The sequence below is a fragment of the Thermobia domestica genome, chromosome 9 (assembly GCF_964235325.1).
Source record: "Thermobia domestica chromosome 9, izTheDome1.hap1.1, whole genome shotgun sequence".
NCBI classification, from domain to species: domain Eukaryota; kingdom Metazoa; phylum Arthropoda; class Insecta; order Zygentoma; family Lepismatidae; genus Thermobia; species Thermobia domestica.
In genome coordinates this window covers 175142612-175169535 of record NC_137462.1, presented here as the reverse complement: position 1 = coordinate 175169535, position 26924 = coordinate 175142612, and the positions used below count along the sequence as shown (strand labels likewise).

The 26924-nt window shown below is 34.3% G+C and overlaps 1 protein-coding gene across 4 annotated transcripts in view; it reads right to left on the bottom strand.

The window, feature by feature from the left end:
• Grip163 (gamma-tubulin complex component 6) overlaps positions 1 to 25868 on the bottom strand; it is a 97967-nt gene extending 72099 nt beyond the window's left edge. Inside the window, exons 1-7 of one of the 4 annotated variants that reach the window (XM_081725484.1) lie at positions 25732 to 25868; positions 20399 to 20576; positions 17729 to 17937; positions 9396 to 9646; positions 8614 to 8734; positions 4968 to 5303; positions 2806 to 3263 (exon numbers count right to left, since the gene is read on the bottom strand). In XM_081725484.1, coding sequence (XP_081581610.1) covers positions 2806 to 3263; positions 4968 to 5303; positions 8614 to 8734; positions 9396 to 9646; positions 17729 to 17937; positions 20399 to 20570 — 1547 coding nt within the window. In that variant the 5' untranslated portion in view covers positions 20571 to 20576; positions 25732 to 25868. Of the gene's footprint in view, positions 1 to 2805; positions 3264 to 4967; positions 5304 to 8613; positions 8735 to 9395; positions 9647 to 17728; positions 17939 to 20398; positions 20577 to 25477 lie in introns of all 4 variants that reach the window. The other 3 variants (XM_081725481.1, XM_081725480.1, XM_081725482.1) reach the window with 3 other exon arrangements.
• Between the last annotated feature and the right edge of the window lie 1056 nt (positions 25869 to 26924).

Below are 26924 nucleotides of genomic sequence, written 5' to 3'. Positions count from 1 at the left end.
TACAAAGGACAGTATTCGAAAATGTGAAAACAGGGTGTCTACTAAAATTCCACAATGAAATTTCGTGACTTTTTCGTGACCTTTTCTTTACCAAATCATAAAATTTCCTAACATTTTCAAGAGGGAATTTGGGTGCGAATTAGGCCGAATTTTCATCTGTGCGATACAAACGTACCTTTGCTAATATTTGGTAGCGTCTAAAGCTGACCATAGACATTTTTGGTGTTGAATTCTGATGTTTTATAGAACAAAATTTTCCAATCTGTACTTACTTGCACAATTAAAAAAAAAAAAAATCGTGACCCAAAAGCTAAATTTCGTGACTTTCATGACCGTTTTCTGATTTCGTGACATTCATGACTTTCGTGACCGATAGACACCCTGGAAAAGGAATTTTCAGTCAAAGTAAGATCAGTTGTTACTGATAATGCTGCAAATGTAACAAAAATGAGAAAAATTATACCAAACGACGAAAGTTTGGAAGTCATCACATATGGATGTTCTACCCATTCCTGAACCTTCTAAGTAATAACATCCTACTGTCTGACATTAAAAAACACGTACTTAGTATTATCAAGAGAAAAATTATACCAAACGACGAAAGTTTGGAAGTCATCACATATGGATGTTCTACCCATTCCTGAACCTTCTAAGTAATAACATCCTACTGTCTGACATAAAAAAAGTACTTAGTATTATCAAATATTTCAGAAACAACCACTGTGCCAATGCGTGTTTCCGTCAATCTGGGTGTACAAAACTCGTCGTATCAAGTGAAGTTCGACGGAACACACTAGTAGACTGTTTTCAGTCTTATATCAAAAGCTTGGCCGACTCTAATAAAAATATATGAAGAAAATCGCGATGCTATCGACAAAAATGTTCAACAAAAGGTTTCGAATCTTTTTCTGAAAAGGAATGTTGAAGATCTTGTGGAGCTTCTAACACCAATTTCAGATGCACTAAACAAAATGTAGAAAAATGACTGCACTCTTTCAAAGTCAGTCAGAGCATGGAAGGAGCTACTGAACTTAATCACGGAAGATGCTTCTAAGAAGAAAGTGAAAGAGAGGTACGACATGGCCATTACTCCAGCTCATCTTCTGGCGTACCTGGTAGATCACAGAGAAAAAACTCCCGACCTGGACCTTACCACAGAAGAAAAGCAACCTGCTCTGAATTTCGCTAATGAAAAATACCCCGACTCACAATTACTACCATTAATAATAAGGTTTCAAGCAAAATCATCTCCATTACAAAAAACACTTGTCCAACCACAAGTGACTGACGAGGTGACAGCGTATGACTGGTGGAAGAGTCAGGGAAATGACTTGGATAAATTTAATGTAAAATTGTTTCCAATAATTGAACAGCTGTTTACAGTCCGACCTCCTCCTGCAAGTGTGGAGAGAATTTTTTCGTCGTTTGGCCTAGTACATTCTAAAATTAGAAATAGATTGGGTATTCAAAAAGCGTTCAAGCTTGTGTTTCTTTTTAAAGTGTTCAACAAAGAAGTGCCTATCGATGTTGAAGACTGAGGAGTTCCAAATGTTTTCCTCCTTGTGGTTTATAAGAATAATGCGTACTACTATCGAACCGTATTTAGATTTCTTACGAATCTCGTAGTGATGATTTGTGATTTGCTAAAATAGAATCTAAATTTTTAATTTTAGACTTTAATCCTTAAAGTATAGAATATGAGGAGTTCGGAAGTAAAACATGAGAATTCACAATATGGCGAAAACTATTTTTGTTAAATGCAGTGACAACTTTTTATGGTCAGAGAAACAGGGACTCCCTCGTAAGTCAAATCTCTTAAAATTGTCACTATAGGTCTTCAATAAGTATTCGTTGAAGCTTGGAACACACATTTGTGGTTATCACGTTTCACTCTCGTATATTATTCGTATTATATTTAGACTTAAATTTCCCATTCATTATTTAAAGAGATTATACCACGAAAGCAACTTTTGATAAGGTTATGAACGTTCCTTTTGTGATCTTTTTATAGTTATTATTGTTATGCAATTGCAATCAAAGTAAAAATTCTAAATATTGTTTCGTTTTAATAACGTTTACTATTGATAAGATATCATCGAAATTTCGAACTTTTTTGTCATATAAACCCCAGGAGAGGCATTTATTGAAATCAGAAGTATCTTTGGTATCTTTTTATATATAAGTGGATCAGAGTCAAAGTGGACTCGAATAATTCGTATCTTTATCCATTTTTAAGTTTGGAGGAAGTTTTTCGTATCCTTGATCGATTTAAATTAAAAAACAAAAACACATTACGTTCCAAGAAAATAGATTTATTTATTACTTTTGTTTTTAATGTTCCGTTAACTGACCACAAGCGTGAATATGGTTTCTTTCAACAGAACGGACCAACCTACTATGGATCACGGGCATCTCTGCGACGCGCTTGTGAGTTATTCACAGAAAACACACAGTGAGAAAAGGATTATGCCAACCGTAGTCATCTGGCTTAACAATGTATGACTTCCATGCGTGAGGTTATCTCAAAGATGCAGCTTATGAATTTAACACACGAATTATGCCTAAATTGAGACAGCACATTGAAAAACATATCCCTCTTGCGTCAGCCATGTAATGTTGCAAGTGCTGCAGAAAGTGGACCTACAGGCTCAACGTTATACGTCGTTGGAAGGCATTTCTAGCATCATGCAACGGGTGAGACGTGCTCTTTCTATTCATATGACCAAAAAAACACGGAATAAACAGTGAGTCGGCTTAGGTTTCTCATGGGCCTAGTATGGTTAATAAGGTTAAATAATGACCTACCTGAAATAAACCTGGCAACATGAATTTAATACTGAGAACAGTATATTTGCGATGTCTCTTTTTGTAACTTTCATTGCTTCTTCATACAGATAAATCAATAAATCCACTCCTTCAGGTAAGGAAGATGCACCATTTTCGCTATTTAGTTTGCACAACTTAGTAAGCGCAAGCATCTGAATCTTGATAGATTGTATTTGTCTGCACCATTCTAACAAGAGAGGTTTCTTTGTGATAGAGAATACATATCCTCGATAATACTGAAGAAAGCGTCTTAGGCTACTGCATAAAGCTTCAAATATTAATCCTCGCCGCCTTAAAGGTTTGCTCACACAAACCATATTTTGTAGTCTTCTGCACGACGTACCACATAACACGAAATCTTTCGTGAAATTTGACAAAGCTTCGGGAGAAATTCCCTTTATACACGTTCCTTCTCTCACGAGGAACTTCTGAGAACCCTGCAAATAAAATGACCCTTTTTTATTATTTTTTTCTTTCGTGACAACAAGAGAGAAAAATACAACAGATTTCATCCTGACACATATTATTACAATCAAATCTGAATCATCCAATATAAACGAAACTGGACAGTTATCCAATAAAATGTCGAATAATTTGGATTTGCCATAAAAGAGAAACAACACAGATGTTTAATTGTAAGAGACAATTTGTGTTGACATCCAATTTTTCTAAGATTTCATGTGGAAAGGAAAAGAATAATAAAAAATACAGAGTACAACACTAATAACGCCATCCGAGTAATATACCCCACAATATAAATTTCAAACTGTTATAGATGTTTATTTCCTTGCTTAATAATTTCATAAATTACAATTAGTAATTTTATCATTCTCTCACATAGAAGGACATATATATGTTGCTTTAATAGGCGCCGAAACAGAAAACTGGTGGTATCGCTAACAGCTAAATTGGTGGAGATACGGAAAATCAGAGTGCAAATTCTCATCGTTAAAGTGGCTAGGTTTTATTATTTTATCGTTGTTCTGCGCCTACTGCTATGCAACAATTTAAATAATTATTTATTTGTTTATTTACAAATGGAGTCCTATATACATATGTTTAAAATAACATATACTAAGAATGTTACAAAGGATGATCAATAATAATATAAACTTTTGAAGGATGTCTAATATTCAACAACATTCCACGATGGTAAGATGGGGAAAAAAGAATAGCTCGAGAAGCCTAGTGATTACGAAACAAGATTACTAATTGTAATTTAATATTAGCTTGATATGTAACACTAAAAATGGACATGACTGGTATAAATAGGACATAACTGGATTTTAAATGCATTATATTCTGCCTACAACCAAAGTGAACAGTGTACAGACATTAATTTCAGAATAAAATGAACACTCATACCATATATTACTTAAATCTGTTTGACCTACAAACTTTAGAATTAATGTTCATGACCTATCTGTACTAACGTTTCAGACTGTCGCAAGGTTAGACGAAATAAGAAGGATTACAACTTCCTGAAGAAGTGGGATGGATGCACTTTGAGTTCTAGTGTGTTCAAAAGTCAATCAGGTGCCGAAAATAGGTCAGGTCTGAAGTCAACATCTAAGGTTTGACGATGTGTCAGGCAGAAAACGGAAGGTTTTAGGAGTCCAATTCTCCCGAATAGGGTATGGAGGTCAGGTTTTTATTTAATGTTTTTGGTAATGAAATAAATACGGGAAAATGGGTTTTGTGAATGTCTGCAAAGAATGGAGGCTAGGATATGATACAACAGTATTACCTAAGTAAAATCCGTATGAAAAATTTTCAGAAGTACGTATTTTATTCTGATTAGGGTTGTTTGCGAGGTTCAGTTGACTGTGGTTAAGCTTGAGGAATATGTACAGTTGATGAATATTGATGTTAGTGTTTAAGTAAAATCTTTCCTTCCATAAGCATGAACATAAACAGTCGTGCAATCTCCATTTGCTCGATTAATCACTCATAAAAAATCACCTTAAAACTCTACTGTTAGCATTCATCAACCACGGATATCTTCGAACCTATCACGAGCTAGAGATAAGGATAGGGACCACAGTGAAAACCATTAGAAATAAATACAACATACAGTAACATGAAACAAATACAAAGTACAAATTGATTAAGTATTAAAAATAGAATGGACGATCAATTACTTTGTCGTATTGAAAGGTGCAAGATTCAACTCCAACAAGCAGGAACTGCAAATCTCTGCAGAAAGCTTCAACAGAGGTAGATCTCAGCCAACTAGCGCCCTTCTCTACATTTTCAAGGTTTTGGCATTTCTTTTCAATTTTCCACAGAAGATGCACAACTTCTGGACCACACTCCGTGAGAAACACACGTTCTTTGGTTGGATTCAGCTTACCAAATGCCTCCCAAGTTCTGTATCGCGGTAGTTCAACTTTGTATATGTCAGCCCAGTAATCAACAGTACACGTTCCTGCATACGATGCTTCCAAACTGGGTGACACGTAACCTTCGTCTTCAACCTAAGAAATAAAAATAATCAAATATGTAATAACAGTTTTTAAAATTAATCATACTTCATTACGACGAAGTAATGAAGAATACTGTATTAAATGATCTTTGAAGGTTTGAGGATTTTTTTCTACAATAACTTATTGCAACCGATTAACGATAGGCTTCAGTTAAGCTGCGGACTTTTTGCTTTCTGAAACGAATTTAGCAGTATACATTTGTTGTTGCCATTTTCGGAATCCTTCAAAATTTTATTATATCTCCTTCTATATTAGTAGCTCTTTAGATAAATTAGGTAGTGGGGACACAAAATTCTTTTTATTTTCCTTTATGACTATGCCATGAGCTTCCAAATCCCAAAAAATGTTCATATGTTCCAACAGGTTATGTATTAATTAAGTGTACTTGTAGTACTGTATTTGAATTAAATATAAACATGTTTTGTACGAATTATGAAATATTATATATTCGAAGATATCGAAAAATATATTCTAAGTATTGTATAATTGAACACTATGCTTCTGTATTTTACGCAGAACTATGCAAACGAACAAAACTGCCTTTTCTATACTTTATGTGTGTTTCAATTTCAAACAGTAGTTGTAGTGGTGTACTAGAGTAACGTAAAAGCTTGAACCAACGGCGCGCTCTTTCCTGTAACTCCAAATGTAGTAAAACAAAGATGTATTTTCGTATTTGCACAGTTTCTAGAACTGGGAATCTCTACTCTTCACTGTATAAGTAAATGCAGCAGCCCTTATGAAGAACCGTACCTATATATACAAACGGCTAGGAATCTGAATGATGCTTAGACATTTAGAACTGTAAAGATGAACAATATTCACAATATAATTTTTCCATATGTTTTCATTTTAAATAACGCCTTAGCACAATGCAGAGAGGGATGAAGTTCGTACCTGGAGAACAACCTTCGCTGCACCAGCAGCATATACACAATTATGCTTGGCTAAAGATGTAAACATCAAAGAAACAATAAACAAGAGGAACTAAAATAAAGGAGAATTAATTCCACTGTTAATTAGAAAAGTCTCAAGTAACTAAACATGTCTTGCAAAAATGTCTAGTCTTACCATCAATTTTCAAAGACGAATAGGGTATTTCAGGTGTTTTACAAACCAAAACAAGCAACAGAAACATATATCCCTGAGAACAACTTTTAAACCATTTAACAGAAAACAATTCTACATAATCCTGTATAGAAATCAACATTACAAACTATGAGTATGAACCTTCTCAACACGTAGGAAATTCAATCCACAATATAAATTTTTAAAAATGGCTTTTGGAATTAATTTCTTCACTGACTGACAGAAAAGGTACTCTATGATCAATTCGACAAATGATTATAAGACAACAGACGTACCCAAGTAGAACGCAATTCGTTAAATACACTATCTGGTTATTAGTCACCGGACACTCCTCCAAAAGTGCTTGAGATCGTCTATGCACGTGACACTAGTTATAAAAGGTGTTGTTGCCGCTGGAGAATATACTCACATTAGCTACAGCAGCCAATATGGACATACGACGCGAACTTATAGAAGAGGAAAGAGGGACGATCGTTGGAGCTCAAAGGTTTGGGCATTCGACCCGTGAGATTTCCAACAAATTTCAGATACTCTGATCAACAGTGAGCGATGTTATCGTAAAGTGGAAGCGGGAGGGGGTCATGACATGCCGACCCAGACCAACTAAACCGACAATATTAACAGATCGTGACCGTCGAAGCTTGAAACGTGTGGTGAAGTCAAACCGGAAGGCCTTGTCCGTGGCTAAGCGGTTAGCGTACGCGCCTTTGGTGTGGAAGACCTGGGTTCGATTCCCGGCGGGAGCTCATGTGGTTCGGATTCCACGTTAATCGGTAGGTCCACGTCTCATATAGCCTAGCTGCTGAACGGGACGTTAAACCCAAAATCAACTCAACTCAACTCAAATCGGAAGGCGTCCCTACAGATGGTGGCACATGAGTTTCGATCGGCTTCCGGTAGTGTTGCACTGTCCGCCGGGAGATCATTGCACTTGTTTTTCATGGTCGTGCTGCAGTTCACAAGCCGCTTATCACAGCCCGCAATTTACAGTAGTGCAAGGAACGCCGCCATTGGACTCTTGAACAATGGAAATCCGTCCTATGGAGTGATGAATCGCGCTACCAGATGTGGCGGTCCGATGGACGTGTGTAGGTGTGGCGTATACCCGGAGAAAGATGTTTACAAGAGTGTATAGTACCCACAGCGAAATTCGGCATCATGATGGCGGAGGTGGCATCATGGTGTAGTCGTGCTTCTTGTGGTATGGTCTTTGTCCTCTTGTTTTACTACCGGGAAACATGAATGCCGATGCATACCAAACGGTCCTGGACAATTATGCGCTACCGACACTGGACACAATTCGGTATTGGTCCACACTGTTTCAGCAAGACTATACTCCATGTCATAGTGCATATGTTATAAACACGTGGTTCGAGGATATGGGTGTGCGAAAACTTGATTAGCCAGCCCAAAGTCCTGATATCAACCCTCTTGAGCATCTTTGGGACGAGTTGGAGCGCCGCTTGAGAACCAGGCCATGCCAACCAAAAAACACTAGACAGTTGTTCGCCGCTTTGCAAGAGGAATGGAGCAAGATTTCCGTCGAAACCTATCGCAAGCTGGTGGAAAGTCTTCCTCTAAGGATTGCGGACGTAATTGCGACGAAAGGTGGCCTCACACGATACTGATGGACTGCTGAAACCGGATTAACGTACTAGTTAGGGGTGTCCGGTGACGAATGGCCAGATAGTGTAACTGAAGTTCAAAAGAAAACAATCCTAATTATGAACAAATATCCACAATAAAAATAAAAATACACATTGAACCAGTAGAATTCTTTCCTTTTTTCCGAAGTTTCATTCCTGATATTAATCATCTTGATTAGCCTGAATAAACCGCTTTTTAACACTACACCGAGTGAGTGTATCGAAAGTCCGCGACCATGCGGCAATTCCGTTATGAGTAGAGACGAAAAAATAAAAAGAGGGGAAATTGCTGGAAATATATGATTTTCAATCTGAAATGGTGGAATTTTTCCAATCACACCAGCAAGTTGTTTGGGCTTCACACTGGTAATGTGCCCTATGTCAAATGAAAAAGTAACGTTGCCTGTTCCCTTGAGCTCTCATCATACCAACAATACAAAATTGGTGGAAAACGTATTCGAGGTATTCTACATTCCCTCATATAATTATGTACGCGTTTCCCATGTCACTTTTAAGAGATTTACATCTTATATATGCATTAAAAAGAGTAATTTTTAATAAGTTACCTGATCAATTTGGTAAATTTTCCTTGGAACTGCTAGTTCTCGTGGGCTTGTTAACTCTGGGATTGTAAGCAAACAGTCACTATCAGATAATTTTCTGACAGCCAAATCGCCACTTCTTATCCTGCAATGTAAAAGTTTTATAAAAATTATGTATATAAAAATTCTAGTCAATAAAAATAAATATTAAAGTTATACAATTAGCACTAAAAAATTCTGTCCTATTTTCTGAAGTCTAACACTCACTTAAATATATATATATAACTGTATTTATAATCAAAATTATCTACGTAATAATGCATCAACATACGAGGCCTTCTGGAAAAGTTTCAGCAAACTGCTCCTAACGCTAGCGCTAGTGTCCCGCCAATGTAAAATTCACAAAAATAAACCTTTCTATGCTTAAATTATCTTTGATGTTTTTTTAAGTCTATTTATTTTTCCTTCACAGTAGTTTCAACAATATCGGAAAGCTCTATTCGGAATGTGTTAAAGCTCTACGCAAATCACTCACTACGCATTGTTTTCAAATTTCAAGGAGGTGGTGGAAAGACTAAACGAGCGGTGAATATATTTTTAATTTAATTATACATTGGCCCCAGTGTATTATAGATCAATGGAGAAAGGCTGCTATTGATAATATCCCAGGTTAGTAATTTATAAACTTCTGAAGATTATTTTAGATCATACTTAACAAGTAATACCAGACAATTACATGCTTCCCTAAAATTGTAGAATAGAGTAACGTTAAGTCAGGAAGAAAAATGTATGCCTTAAACCCTTACCCGCAAATATCACTGTACGTATGAGTGAATCGATTAAGAACTGGTAGTCCTGTACATGGTTCACTGCCAAAAAGAAGATTTCCCTTGGACATGATAAACTGAAAACCTTTAATATTCTTAGGTTTAAAAATCTCATCTTGCAAATTTGGTGGTTCAAACACAGTTGGCTCATACTGTCTGTACAATCCTGGTACAACACCACGATCAATATCTATGAAGTCGGATTTATAACTTACAATTCCAAAATTTTTCTGGAAAATAAAATCATACACAGTTAAGATCTATAAATACAAAGCAATAATAAACAGTGATTGTTAAAACAGTGCGCTAAAAAATAAGTTGTTCATGTCTTTTAACGATAAATTAAAAAAAAATACAATTACACTACTTCACTTACATGGGAATGAAGCAACTGGGAGATGTAAGAGATAAAATGTATACCGTTGGGGAGAATTCAGAGAGCTGTATAGGAAGTGGAAAGTATTTTGTGCAGAATAAATATGGATTCTAAGAAAAAGGGCAAAATGTCCACGTGTGATAAAAGTAGACGAGTAAAGTTGCTGTACTGGCTGTGTGGCAGAGTAGTAAAGGTGGTTGGCTACGGAGCGTCGCACAGTGGTCGGAAACTGGGAAAAAGCGGTCAAAAATAGATTTTGTCAACTTTGCTGCTTATGAAATCGGTATTGATATTTGATTATAAGTATCTCTCTTGCTTCCAAACCCGGAGTTTCAGGACAAAGGAATATTTTCGCTGCCCATAAAATCCATGTAAACACGAACAAATAAAAGTGCCGAAAAATAAGTAAAATATAAACCAAACAATATGATATGTTTTAACCATTTATATCGTTTCTGAGGTCGATGAAAGCGGTCGTATAGTACATTGGACTCGAATACTGTGTGTTTGGTGAAGAGTTATTTCTAAGTTGTCATATCATTTATATGGTGGCTTTATTAGTGTTACCGGAAAGTTACATAAATGCTGATGTTAGTAGCTCTGCAGTCTAAGAGTAGATGCGGAAATCACTTCTTTTTTTTTAAGGGCCTCCTGATAGCAAGGAAGTGATGGATGATACGTGATGCCACTCGTATCGTCCCGCTGGGGAAAATCGAACACCCCGACAACTCGTTTTCTTTTATGACCCGTTTTTAGAGGTGTACTCATTCCCTTTTATGACCATTGTTTTCAACCCCTATTTTAAAATAGCAAAAATTACATAACACTATGAACGCAGAATCTACAAACATATTTTAACAGCACTCCTATGTGACATAGCAAAGACTACTAACATAACAGAGAATAATGAGGTTGTACTCGTTCCCTTTTATCAGCACTTTTTCCAACCCCTATTTAATACAGCAGAGATTACATAAGACTATGAACCAATAGCAGGGTGTACACATTCTATTTTTCAAACCCTATATAACAGCAGAAATTACGTAAGACTATGAACACAGAGACTACGAACATTTATTTTCGCAACTCCTAAATAAGAAAGGTTACGACCACCTTTTTATCCCTTAATAACAAAGCCTAGGAGTGTACTCGTTCTCTTTAACAACCACTTTTTGAACCCCTATTTAACACAGCACGGGTGTACTCGTTCCCTTCTATGAACACATTTTCCAACCCCTATGCAACATAGCAGAGATTACATAAGACTATGAACGTATATTACAACCTCTATTTAACACAGCAGAGAAAGAACCAATAGCAGGAGTGTACTCGCTCTCTTTTTCAACCCCTATTTTAACATAGCAAAATTACTTAAGACTACGAACACATAGCAGAGCTAATAAGAGTATGGCACCTTTTATAACGTTATCTAACATAGCAAAGGCTACTAACATAATAGGGGTGTACTCGTTCCCTTTTATCAACCTCTATGTAACATAGTAGATATTACACAAGTATTCATCAACTGCTACATTTCCCAAAAGTAGACCATCAACGGAAAGGAAAAGGTAAATATTTAAATCCGAATAACTCGCAAACGGAAACACACATTGAGGTGGTGTTTCCACATCTAGTAACAGGTCATTTAGTACTACATGCCCCAAAAGTACTGACCATCGAGGTCAAAGGTCAAATATTTAAACCCGAATAAGTCGCAAATGGAGCCACATATTGAGGTGGTGTTTCCACATTTAGTAGCAGGTCATCAACTACTACATGTCCCAGAAGTACTGACCATCGAGGTCAAAGGTCAAATGTTTAAACCCTAATAACTTTTAAATGGAGCGACGGATAAATTTGTATGACCTATTAATTTTGTACCAAGCAGTAAAAAAGCAAAGAAGGAATAAATTTGAGTGTCTTATTTACTTTTGTATTAACGAGAAAAAAAGCGAAGAAACGCCATTTTAGCTAGTTCAGTGTTTTATATCTATTTGGGCTATTCAAATAAACGAAAAAAATTAAAATCTGGGTGGAGTATTTAATTTTGTACTAACCAAAAAAAAAAAAAAGCAAAAATATGTCATTTTAACTAGCAGAGAATTTATATCATCTTGTACTATTTAAACAATTGAAGGGATAAATTTGAGTGGTCTATTCAATTCTATACCAACGAGAAATGAAATTTTAACGAGCTCAGAATGTCTATACCGTTTTGTGCTATTTAAATAAACGAAGGAATAAATTTGTACTAACCAGAAAGAGCGAAAAACGCCCATTTTAACTAGCTCAGAATTTTATATCATTTTGTACTACTCAAATAAACGAAGGACTAAATTTAAGTGGAGTATTTAGTCTTGTACCAACCAAAAAAAAAAAAAAAAAAAAAACGAAAAAGGACCATTTTAACTAGCTGAGTATTTTATACCATTTTCTACTACTCAACAAACAAAAGAATAAATTTAGGTATTCTACTTTCTATACTAACGAGAAAAATCCTAAGAAGGAATAAATTTGTATGGAATATGGAGTTTTGTACCAACCAGAAAAAAGCTAGAAGGACCATTTTAACTAGCTGAGTATTCTATAAGATTTTGTACTATTTAAGTAAACAAAGAAATAAATTACTACTAACCAGAAAAAGCGAAAAAGGCCCATTTGAACTAGCTCAGAATTTATGTACCTTTTGTACTACTCCAATAAATTTGAGTGTTCTACTTTTTATACCAACCAGAAAAAGAGAATAAGAGCTATTTTAACTAGCTCAAAATTTTGTACCTTTTGCACTATTCAAACAAACGAAGGAATAAATTTGAGTGGCCAATTCAATTTTGTGCCAACGAGAAAAAAGCGAAAACGCCATTTTAACTAATTGAGAAATTCTTACCTTTTGTGCTTTTCAAATAAACGAAGAAATAAATTTGGTTGTCCTATTTAATTTTGTAACAACCAGAAAAAAAGCGAAGAAGGTCCATTTTAACTAGTTCAGAATTTCTGTACCTTTTTGTGCTATTCAAATGAGCGAAAGAAATAATTTAGGGGTTCTACTTTTTATATCAACGAGATAAAAATGAACGTCGAATTTAACTAGCTGAGAATTTTGTATCATCTTGTATTATTTAAATAAACGAAGGAATAAATTTGAGTGACCTATTCAATATTGTACCATCGAGAAATACGATTTTTAACTGGCTCAGAATTTTATACCTTTTATACTATTTAAACAAACGAAGGGATAAATTTGAGTGGTCTATTAATTTTGTACTAACCTAAAAAAGGTGAAGAATGACTATTTTAACTAGCTGGGTATTTTATATAATTTTGTACTACTCAAATAAACGAAAGAATAAATTTATATGGAGTATTTAGTTTTGTACTACCGAGAAAAAGCAAAGAAATACCATTTAACTAAGAGTTTTGTACCATTTTGGGGTATTTAAATAAACGAAGGAATAAATTTGAGTGGCCTTCGTCGATCCAATGCCAAAACCGCGAATGTGCTAAATCTGATTTTGAGTTATAAGCATTTTAATATTCAAATTACTCAGAAATATCAGTATATAGACTTAGGCACATGTTTTAGGAATTGACAATAACTTCTAATATACTCATTAGGGTGGAACGAAAAAAAAAAAAAAAAAAAACAAGTTTTGATTTTTAATTTGTAATAGCACGGAAAAGTTGCCTTTTGGTGTAGATAAGATAAAAATGAAATATGAAAAATATTGGAGCACGTCTTGAGGTGCCGCAAGGACGATAAATTTTCATAAAATTGCAATTTTCGCTACATTTTAATTTTTTTAAAAAAAGAAGTTGTCAAATATTTTTTATTTCAAATACTGTCAAATAAGCAACTTTATGTCATAAAGACACACACACACACACACACACACACACACATATATATATATATATATATATATATATATATATATATATATATATATATATATATATATATTAACTTTTTGGATTAAGTTTTGAGGTGCCACAAGACCAATAAAATTTTGTAAAAACACACTTTAGGAGCTAAATTTAGTGACATTTTACCAATAGGAGTTGGCAACAGTGTTTCCTTGTGGTGACAAACTCAGATTAGGTGTCAGTAGCTTTGCTGAGTTCAGTTGAGTTGGCGTCTATTGTGTAACAGAACAACGTAATATTTTGTTAGTTTGTGTGCTACTTTATTGTTGTGAGTTAAAATGGCTCAGTCTAAACAAGTGAATACAAGACAAATGTCGGAATGTCCTATTTTATGAAGATTTAGAGATTTGTGTGAAGTTGTACTGCCTACTTACGAAGATGTAATGAACTGCTACTGTTTTATTAGACATAACTTCAAAGTTGCGTCAGGGAAGTATCTACTGTAAGTGAAATATGTGAGACTTTAGTTCCTAAAATGGAACAAATATGGTCAAGAGCTTTACTCCCACTGTTTCTAACCTTAGAATTTCACAATTGATAAAAGTTAGTCATGCTAAATATAGGAATTTATTAAGGTCTAAGAGTAGAAAAGGGTCAGATGAGTTTGACTCGAACCTCACAAAATTTAGAGAAGCTAAACGTTTATTTGATACTGCTGCCTGCAAGTGTCAAAACTTTGATACTTGTAGTTGTATAGAAGAAATAAAAGCAAATAAAAGCACACGTTTTAGAACAAGACTTTCAAAAAGATCAACGCTCTACCAGGAAAATGGTTATGAGTAATGTTGATAGAGCTATCACAATCGCTTTGAAGAAAGAAGCAAGAAAAAGTAAAGAAATACAGAAAACAGTTAAGTTTAATCAAGAACGGACACAAAGTAGTAGTATAACAGAAACGGTTACTGACGACATTGACAGCACTGAAGACCAAATAGACCTGACTTTTGAAGAGCAGCTACCAGGCCCTTTTAAACTGAAAAAAGATAATAAATAAATAAATAAATAAATAAGCACTCAAATGCTTATGAAATTGCCACCTGTAGCTTCCATTTGTGACCGTACCGGCATATCAGATAGAGCTGCTGCAGCTATAACTAGTGCTGCTTTACAGGACTTGGGTTTAATCACAGGGGAAGACAAAACCAAAGTGTATAGACAGGATGAAAATTAGACGAGAAAGATAAAAAAAATCAAAGAAATGTCATTAATGAAAGTCTTTATCAGATAATTGAAAATGAGGATTGTTTTTTGATGGAAGAAAAGACAAATCAATTGTTCAAGAAAAGAAAGGAACTAAGTTATACAAAAACGTTATTTCAGAAGAGCACGTTTCACTAACAGAGGAACCAAACTCAAAGTTTTTAGGTCACGTAACACCTAAATCTGGCACTGGAAAGGACATAGACGACAGTATACTGGAGTTTTTTGAGGATAGAGAACACAACGAACAACTTTTGAACTTTACCGTTATTGGGTGTGATAGAACCATTGTAAATACTGAACATAGTAATGATGTGATTTCTTCGATGGAAAATAAAATAGGAACACCTTTATAATGGTTAGTTTGTTTGTTCCACGGAAATGAGCTACCTTTGCGACATCTTTTCTATCATTTAGATGGTAAAACGAAGGGACCAATGAATTTAAAGGCGAAATAGGTCAGCAGCTGCAAAACTGTACTAATCTTGCTGTGGTTACTTTCTTGCCAATTGAAAATAACATTCCTCTTTTGGAGGACATAAATGATTTTAAGTACGGATCGAAAGTATTTGTTGGATATGTGTATCGCTGTATCAAGTGGAAATTGTTCGCTAGATTTAACTTTAAGAAACCCTGGAAAACTTGTTCACTCCAGGTGGCTTACAATAGTAAACCGTATACTTAGATTGTATGTGGCAACTGAGAACCTTAAGACTCTAGCTGAGTACATTGTTAAATTGATGCACCTATGTGGTTTAACATTAAGTTGAAACCTTCATGTACTTATAGTTCCAAACATCTATTTAAGCTTATCTCATATTCACGCAATCTCTCTGATGATTTCAAGAACGTTCTAGATCCAGTTATTCAAAGAAATGGGTAATTTGCTGCTGCACAAAATCTCCTTTTGTCCATGCTATGTGATGAGTGCAAAAATGTAAGGGAACTTGGTTTACGACGCGTTTTAAAAGCAAGAACAGAAAGTAGAGGCGGATTCAGGAAGATTAAAGTTCCACAGATAATCTTTGACGCAAAGGTTTTATCGACATGATATCATGGACTGAAAATGACGTAACTCAACCCCCCTTGGTAAAACATGTTCCCAGTATTTCTCTGAAAGACTTTATACGGAAGCTGAAGCTAAACCAAATAGTCAAGTGGACCTGCTTATCGACTTTCCCCGGCTTTCTTATTATACGCAAGCAGTGAAAAGAGTTGTGAAACTGGTGACCGAATCGGCTCAAAATGTCTGTGATTCATTCGCAAGCGAAGGATATATAAGACCGAAAATTGACTCACGTGAGAACAAGCCAAAATTTCATTTTTTAAAAAAGTTTAATGTGTCAATGAAGTAGAAACAAACATTTTGCAGCTGTAACATTTGTAATTATTGTGGGTATTTTAAACGATAAAAAATGAACTTTCATTATCTTTAAAAGTGTATTATGATATTTTTTTACGCGTATTCTAATAAAAATATATGTAATTGATTCCACGAGCTTTTATTTCATCCTCATTTTTTACTATTTGTTACAGCAAAAATAGTTCCCAAAAATTTCAAAATCAGCAAAAATACAAACCTTTTCACAATAATGTTTATAAATTATATTTTGTAATTAATATTTTTTCCAATTCTAATACCTATATACGAATTTACAACTATCTTTTGTAGCATTATATGTACGAGAAAACCATAAAATATAATTTACCAAAGTTTATAATTTTTCAATTTTTACTTTCTTTTTACAAACTTTAAGCACTTTGCGGCACCTCAAGATGTTGCAGTATAACAACCAAATTTTTTCTTCTTCTTTTTGAACTTAAAAGGCAACTTTTCCGCACTATTACAAAACTTAAAAAAATAAAAAAAAGGCCATTTTCGTTCCACCCTAATGTCCATGTATGTGCTTTTTCGGGTGCTTTCTCCTATCTGTTGGTGACTCTTGGTACTATTTGACTGTATATGCCATGCATACGTAGATGTAAAAATGTCCATGTAAAAAGGGGCAAAAGATGTAACTAACCCTATTCTTCTTACGCGGTTTTCAATATTAAATCGCAGTTTTCTCGAAAATGCAGTTTTGTGACATGCCTTCTTTTTTCCCCTTACCCTTCAAATGTGCCTTTATTTCCCCCGCAGTTTTCAGAAAGCAGAATTTTAACACAGTACTAAATGCCCAACGAAGATTTAACAAGGATAGGGAATTTTTTTCACCATTCTACTGGTTTCTGCACGGTCTACCAAATCACATGCACTCGGCTCTGAAAAGTAAACAGTAGGATATTATGAGGCATTTCTCAGTCGAATGAGAGAATCAAAATTAAATTATAACAAGGGCACTTTGTACGAAAGTTGGAATAACATCAATCACACCTTCACCGTCGTCACCAATCACAACAGAAGAATCAGAATGGCTTGTGATATTTACGTTGTGGAGAAACCCATATTGGAAGCCTCAAGTGTGTTTGTAATATGCTACTGTACATAGTCATTACCTGTGTAATTAATTTCCATTACCACTAACTTCTCATTTTCTTATATCTTGACAACGCTGTTAGGAAGATACCAAAAACTAGTCGCTTTATGATTGTTTTTAACAATCTATAATTTAAGTAAACATGAATTTCTATTTCTTGCACATATTTCTATTTTAATACTTCTAAAAGTGCAGAAGCTATTTTTTTTTTTTTTTTTTTTTTTTTTTAACGATTCTACGCAACAGATATTTCTAGTTCTACATGAAGAAAATGCTGTTACATTACTATTCTTATAATATCAAACATAAATATGAAAATAATATTTAATGATTACCTGCACGCATGCACTCTCATAGATAGAATCATCAGCAAGATTTAACAGAAACCTAAGAACAAGTAAAATGTCTGGGTTTTTCTCAATTTGTTTCTGAATACTTGAAATACATGAGTCCAACTTTTTCGCGACATGAAACTGCTTCTTCTTACGACATTCATATGAAAATGCAACTAATCTCGATAGCGGGTGAAGAATTTCATCATCATCTGAAATAAAAGGAAAAGACAAAAAGAGCATTGTATTTGTCAAATACTGCGTCGTGCACAGTCATGCTGAAAAGTGGATCTCCAATGATAATGTTATCTTCGGTCAATAACTCCAAATTAAACGATCAATTAAAGTACATTTTTTTCTAATCTCAAATCGCTTTCTCTTCAATTTATAACTACTTACTTGCAATTTATGATATTTTCACATTTATTTTACTTGAAATACAGATTACTTACTATGATCAATTCAACCATATGATAAAGAAGATCTAAGGTTTTGATCAAAATATTGTATATTTAATTCTTTCATAAGGAATCTTGAGAACATAAATATTTTAACTACTGTAATTAACTGGTTCCAATTTTGCAATTAGGCTATTTAAAGTTTTGACGACTCATTAATTTCGGCAACTTTCGCATAAAACCGCATTTACCTAAACCTAATAAATAATTTTAAGGTTTAAAAATATCGCCACAGAGATCAAGGTGCGCCGTTGAATTCTAGTTTGTGCCAAGCTAATCCAGTCAGTATTGTTACCCCTTCCTTAAGATTCTGAAAGCTAGAATGGCTTAGAGATTAAGCATTCTAGATTAAGAGTCTAGATATCTTAACGTAGAATGACCTACGTTTGAACTACTGACGAATGTAGATAGCTACTCTTTCCCACAAGTGATATTTTCGCATGAAGCAAGGCGATTGTTGATGTGTACTATGTCACTGTATCACTCTTTCAGCGTTCTATTTTCTGACTTGGTGACGTGTTACTATCAGCCGTTAGTTTGTCCTTATTTAATAACTGTACTTAAGAAAAAAGTAATAAAAACATCCCTTCCTGGCGCGGATTCGATTTTCCTATCTTTGAGTTTACCAGTTTCTTTTTTCCTATTACTTTACCTCTGGACAGCTAATATTTAGAATAATTTCATGACAGAAAAAAGTTGGATAAGATTCGATAAAATGTTTTGTACTGGATGTAAATCCATGATAACCCTGCTATTCAGACTAAAAAGTTTCAAGGTTCAGCGTTCAGGAGTACATATTCTCTTCAAACAGTATTGACAGTGGAAGAAAGTTAGCCTAAGTCTATTGCTTCTAATTTAATTATTTTAGGATATTAATGAACAAAAATATTGAAAATAAATGCTAGTCCTGTTTTCTCTATTTAAACGTTTAAACTTTTAGAATATATAAAGAAAACGAAAATATAAACATCAGGTTTTTGTAAGATTCTTCACAGGAGTTTTAAGATTTTTTCCTACCCGTAAAAGTAAGTGTAGTTAACTGAATTTGGGGAAAAAAACAAACTCGAAAACTGTATAATGACTTTGCTTATATCTTGTAAGTCAAAATATCACTAACAACTCTACAATGACACAAGTCATTTTTCTGGAAAAAATCTAAGAAGTAGTTTGTTCTTGGAGGTAAGTTCTTCACGAACATATTCTCAGAATTACTTAAGTGACTTTGTTTATATATAACTGAAAACTCTTCAATTGATTTCCTACGAAAATATCCATAAGGGGTAAGTTTGAACTTGGAGATGTTTTTAATTTTTTTTTTTTTTTCAAAAATGACTTACCATTCTATTTATATCTCATAAACATATATTTCATTACATTCATAAATATTCATTAGAAAGCTTTAAGCTATAGGAGACATTAGAAACTGATTAACCGACGATCCGTGGTGAATTCAGCCAAAGGAATTGTGAATCTAGTCAGTAGGAAATTCACTACAGGCTGTATAATTTCAGTAGGCTAAGATATTAAACATATTAAAATGGAACATTAAAGTGCATGAGTTGCGCATGGACTGGACTAGCATAATATTCTGCTCGTCAACGTGGTGATCTCCAGTTTTATTTATATGAATACACACTACGATGACCAAACGGGAAACCTGGTGATAAAATGTAAAGTAAAGTTACTTAAGTGACGAAGCACAGAAATCTGAAAGAAGCGAAAGTGCTCAATTTGAAACCTTAGGGGTGGCCCCGCGTAGCATAGTCGCTAACATTCTTGCCTTCGGAGCGACCAGTCCCGGCTTCGATTCCTGGTAGGGTCAATCTGTCGGGAAGATGTAAAAGTAGAAACAAAATTGTGTATATATAATACGGCAAAGCCTCAACTGAAATATCAACCATTGTGGGATTAATTCTACAAGTTGTAAGGAGTACGTTAAGTTAACTAAGGTTTCAAGAGTAAAGCATTAAATCTTAAAGTGGTGAAGTCGCTGATAGCTCAATGACCAGAATAACAACCCGACAAGTGAGAGATTGAATTGAATCTTCGCCTGTCCAGTTGCCAGCGTGTTATGTATTACTCTACGGTTGTTCTGTGACTTTTGATACTTAGAGCAAATGGAACAATTTCAATACGTACGAATATTGGTTTAACAAGTCATTTTAAGAGGCTACAACATTTAAAAAAAAAAAAAAAGGAATTTGTAGAAACTTACCATCACTGACACTTCTACCACCGCTTATTAACAAATTTTCATAGGACGAACTTCTCAGACGCTTGAGTATTGTTACATTGTTCAAGTAACATTCCGCGGTGTACGATGATACTTCATTTTGAATGTGCTTCTTACACAATTCTGTCAAAAGTTCAAACACACCGTCCGGCATGATGACCTGAAAGATTAATTGAATTTTCATGTGAAACTCATAATCAGATAATGGATTTTATTTGCACTGGAAGCTATCAATATATTTATATAATATATACAAACATAACAAATGTAAAACACAAAATTCATGCATTTCAACAGTTGTTTAAAATCACTAATTTAAGTCTTAAAATATTCATTTAACAGAAAACATCTGAAATGAAATCATCGATATCGCAGGTGACTTGTGTTTGCTTTCAAGTGCTTGCAGTTGGAGAGATGCTCAATCATCTTATAGCTATAGGGTGGCCATAAAATTTTCAGCTGAAAACGGGACAGTTTACGGCTTTTTAAAAATCATGAGAAATGAGAAACTGTACAGTGCGTATAAATTAGTTCCTGTTTACTTTAGCAATACCTAATAAATTTATATTGTAATATAACATAATATTAGAGTTAACAGAAATTTGGCGTTAAAAAATTCGCGTTAAATTTCCTCTACATAAAGTTCAATCCCAGCTCGCGCCAAGTGAGCTTTGTGGTAGACAAAAACCTTGTGCGTGGATTTTCTCGGAATTCTCACGTTTCCTCCCACTTTCTTCATTCTGTCATATGATTCATTTCTCATCATCACCGTCACCTTGAGCATAGCAGGCATAACCGTGAGACTACAACTAAAAGATTTCATTATATTTAATTTTTTTTTTCAATAATATAATAGGCGAAAGTTCACTAAGCAGCAACTGCTTTTCTCTGTTCGTACCCTGCAATTAATTGTATAGACTGAAGATGCCTAAAAACTTAAGATTTGCTATAAAAATGCTTTACAGGAAAACAATATGCATATTATTTAAATCAGTGGTACAATCTACTTTCAATATTTTTCGCGCGTTTAGCAATATTTATTTACATTGCTGTATCTGCCAAAATTACGTCCGTCAGTTTAATCTGATGAAAAGCTGATTTTTCATCTTGTGTCGTGTGTAATTGTCAGGACCAGATTTACATTTTTCTAAGACCTGGACCAAAGCACAATTCTGTGCCCCTAGAATCTGAAAAAGATTATAATTCTTGTTAACTTATCTAATGTGTTGCTGAAGAAAAGGTTAGTCATCTTCCCTGTGTTCGTAAATGCAGAAACACTCAAACACATTATATATATATATATATATATATATATATATATATATATGTATGTTCCGGAGAGTATCCGAGTTTCCATCAAGTGCATTGTAGCATTGCAAATTTCGCTCACTATCAAGTCGAACAGGGTAGTGTTATAACTTCCTCGAAACTGTTACATGCAACAGCGTACTTTTCATTCACTAATTACAGGATTCCCAGCCAGTGTCAGAATTTTTTGTTTTTCACTTTTCGAATAGACTGATATTGGTAGCAGAAATGGAACGGAGTTAAAATACGGGACATTTCCTTGTCCCGACTAAATTTACGGGGATGCGGTTACACACGGGCCCAAAAACGGGACATCCGTTTCTTACGGGACGCATGGCAGGCTTAGGCGTAAAATAAATAGTTTTATTGTTCAAGTATTCATTTCCGATCCTTCTGCGTTTAATTCGGGAATTTCCCGAGCACTTCTTTCACGGTGTGTACATCAAAACTTCCACTAGTACGGAAATTTGAACTCAGCACTTGAAATAGTAAGCGTTACATAGTCTTCGGAACCCCGAGCATTAAGCTTCTTAAATTTGACAAGAACTTTTACGCTATTGCTGGTGTTGATTCTACAGAATTCTTATTTGGAGAGTACCAACAAAATGACTGAATTAAACTGTTATTGTTGGAAAACCAAATTTTAGTTGAAGAACCTTGTGTTTTACATCAAAAGTAAGAAATAATACTAATAGTTTTACTAATGTATTTACATATGTACTATTAGTACTGGCACCTATGACCTTAAATCCGTCAAACGTATGTGTGATAATGTCCCTCGGTGTCGGCAAGTCGACGAGCATACTATTCACGGAAAATAATAATAATAACAATAATAATAATAAATTTTATTGCAGAAACATCTGAGAACATCAGATGTATTACAATCGTCAGAAATAGAAGTTGGAAATTTTAGTTACATATATAACATACCATAATATACCATAATATAAACAAAGATCACTACATAACAGACGCGAATATTTTAACTATCAATTTTGAGTTCAAAAAATTCTTCATCACTATATATACAATTATTAATAAGTAATTTCTGTACTTCCTTTTTAAAAGCCAGAAATGGAAGTTCTCTTAGAAATATAGGTAGAAAATTATAAAATTTAACTGACAAATCGTAAAAGGTCTTTTGTGTCTTACTATATTTACAACTAAATAATCCTAAACGGTTCCTGTTTCTAGTTTGATAAGTATGAGAGTACCCTAACTCATTGTAAATATGATTGTTTTCCTTAATGTAAAGCAAACATTGGTATATGAAAATTGCAGGTACTGTCATAATTCCTAATTTAACAAAGCTTGACCTACAATGTGCACGACTAGGGAGACCGAGCATTAATCTTACACATATCTTTTGTATTTTCAATAGGCTTTTAATGGAGGACTGATGACCCCAAAGTATCGTTCCATAACTTAAATGACTGTGAATTTGCGCATAATAAACAGTTTTAAGTACCTTTAAACTTACGCACAATCTCAATCTACGAATTAGATAAACTCCTTTACTGGCTCTAGATTCCACCTTAAGGATATGGTCGTCCCAGTTCAAATGATTATCAATTAAAAACCCCAAAAAAGGAGCGGAATATTTTTTAAGTTCTGCGTTCGAATTTTTTTTTTATTGTAGGTAAGCACCAAGTCTTTGATCTTATCAGAGTTAATACACAGCAAGTTGGAAGTACACCAGTCTTTAATAATATCTGAGGTGATGTTTAATATAGACTGAACTGAGTCTCTTTGTCGTGAGTTGACACAAATATTGAGCTCATCAGCAAATAAATAACTATTAACGAAGGGTGAAGCGACGTTGTATGGGAGGTCATTGATATAAATAATAAAAAGAATCGGACCAAGAATAGATCCCTGAGGTACTCCGTATCTGAAAGGCAGCAGATTAGACTCTTCCCCTTCATAAACAACTCTCTGATATCGTCCGTTTAAATACGAATGAAGAAGTGACAGAGCTGCATTATCAAAACCATATAATTCTAGCTTTTGCAACAAAATATCATGAGACACCGTATCAAATGCTTTCGATAGATCATATAGTTTTACATGAACAAAGTTTTTACTGTCCAACCCAGAAATACAATTTACCAAAAATGAGATAGCATTTTCTAAAGTACAAAATTGCTTATTTTACTTCAAATAGGCTATAAGCATAACCCATACATTAATTTGTTCTATAACTATCTCAAGCTTTTTTTTTTTTTTTAATCATTTAGTGCATTCAGAACTTTATAAAGGTGAAAGCCTCTAATTCGCCCAAGGAAAGTCTAAAATCTGATAAAAACCACTTACAATGTGATCACCTTAGTTGTATCAATAATATACTAACAAATAGGTCAAAAACTCAGGTGGGTTTTTTCAGGTGGGTCCAACCCGAAAAAAAATCACCAGGTTTTTTCGGGTTGGGCCCAGTTAGGCAAACCCTGACTTTAACCCTAGTATAGCCCTTGTAATTGTTTGAAATTAATAAAATTATACTTGTAAACGGAAGATATTAATTTCATACATTACCGTATACAGAATTGCTCTGACAGTGGAAATAATTCTGTATCTTAGACAATTCTCTCTCATATGAACTCACTAATTTTAAACGTAAATTTACCATTTTTATGACTGACCAGTTTACACTAATTGCAAACATTCTTTGGAAAATTAAAAATGCGTAATATTAGTAGAAAGGGGGTGTAGGTCAAGTTTAGGCACAACACTCGAAACAATTGTTGGAAATTATAATCCTTCTACGATTTACGTATAAATACTGCGTCCAGATGTATAGCATAAAAAACTACAATAGAAAAAACGGTTATAGTTAAGGAGCCGTACTTCCCATTTAGGGAAGGACGAGAAACGCCATACTTTCAGGAATTATTGACTAGCTAGGATGTTAAAAAGTAGGTAATAGACGGAGTTCTTGCCCTTGTACTTAGGGTGTTTAGGTAGTGCAACAGTAAGATGTATCCTCGTGCACGGGAGATGAGAAGTAGCTGTTCTTAACTATTACCGAAAAAACAAACAAATCTATGCTAGGTTGCCGCTAAAACACGGATCCTACTTAACACAGTAAAGGCAAGACGAAACAGGTGGGCTAGCGCGGAAACGTGTGTGGGCATCTGAAGAAAGCAGGCGCGTCAACAATAGTAGTTATATGCATAAAATAGATAATGAAAACTCGGTAAATGTTTAGCAGACGGGTCCAGAAGTACGTAAAAAAAATGCAAAATTTACGGGAGAAATGGAAGATGCAAATATTTAGACCCAACATAACCTAACCAAATCTAACCTAACTTAAACTAACCTAATATTAATAGAAATAAGCGAAATTCTATAATATTTTTTTTCGAAAATTATGCATAATCTAACAAAGTAACCTAACCTAACCGAAACTAAACTTACCTAATGTGAACAGAAACTACCATTTTTTTTTTTTTTTTTTTTTTTTTTTTAAGAAAAAATAGCTGGACACCTTCTGCTAAACATTGTTCGCAATCTTTCATATGCACTCCCTTATTTTAACCATAATAAAGTATTTGTAATGATTTTACACTAGTAACCCTACACTTGAAAACCTAAAATACAGCAGTATTTCTATTTGATTCTGGCGCCTGCTGAAGTCTGTTCCTTATAAACATGACTTTCCATGCTAAGTATTGAATTTTATCAGGTAACCTTGCACAATGCAGTGTCACTAAATTTTACTACCACCTTATAAATAATCATACCGATATGTACCTTTTTCCTTCTTTTTCAGCTACACACACACTATAAACTTCCCTCCTCAATTCACTGCAGAGACAGAAGTAAAAAGATGTAGCTACATTTTGAAGTAACAACTAACTCTTATTATAATATTAGCATTAAAATACTCTTACTAAATTCATTTGTATTTGCCATTAATAACTGACGCAAAACACAACCGACTAAGGGGGTGTGCACTCTATCAATCCAAAATACCATTATAATTACAAAATGTACTACTGGATTACCTAACTGCTCGATTTATTTAATTCGTCTGTTTAATTTTAACCTTCAGTGTTGTTAGTTCGTTGCCAGGAAAAACCCTAACTTCGTCCCACTTCATACACAACACAAAGGAATGTAAATAACACAAAAAGTAATAAAATTGCTATGGGATCATTTTATTTCAAGTCAACCAATGTTGATAATTTTTTGTACATTGAAAGACATGTTTGAGATAGTTATTTCCCAAAATAAAACTTTTCATCCTCAATTAACTTCAAGGTCACGACTCAAAAACAGCAGATATCGTTTATTTCAATAATCATAAGAACTATGAAGCTAAAAATTTGCATCAGCATGTAATTTTGCCAAATCTGCAATCAAAACTAATTAATATTATTTATGTGTAGGTTTATAGCCATGGACGTCCGCAGGGGGGCAAGGACGCTGTGCCCTCCTGGAATTTGGCGTATTAAGTTTTCCGGCTCGAGCAATAATATTTAAGAGTACAGGAAAGAAAGGCGAAATGTAATATTTCCCTTCGATCTGAGCAAATTGACTGTTACACTTTGAAACTGCAGGCTACTTAATGTATAGTACGACAGGCTCGTATGCACGAGGGGACAAGAGGGGGCCGGGGCCCCATAAATTTTTCTTTCCCCCCTAAAATTTTCATGGAAGGCTTGCAAAAAAAACTCGATTAATTCTAAGTGTAAACACTAAGAATAAAATGCAATATAAAAGAGATTATTCCAAGAATTTTTCCATTTTAACTATTTGATGAACACTTCTAAACATATTTTAAAGGAGTTAAAGTAAAGTTTATCAGTCTTCTAGAATCTCGATATGAAATGACACAATACATATTGAAGCAAGTTTTTACGAAAATAAGGAATATGTTCATAATACTTCATGCCACAGTTGTAATAGCGATCTGGAAGGTAGAGAGACGAAGTGTGAAGTCCTTGCTGCAAGTCAAATCATAAAAACAGGAGCAGGAACAAAGCGTTTATCTTTTGTCGATTGCAGTAACGGCGGTAGGTTATTGCCATTCTATTGTGTTGTTGTAGTATATACATACATTGCAAAATCCTCGTCAACAGCAAACCTTAGATTAACTGTGGAACAATTAGTTGTGAATTGAATTAAGAGCTCCGAGTTCCGTTAAAGGTGATTGATTCTAGTAGGGTCCAAATTATTGTGGTGTGATATGTAAAAC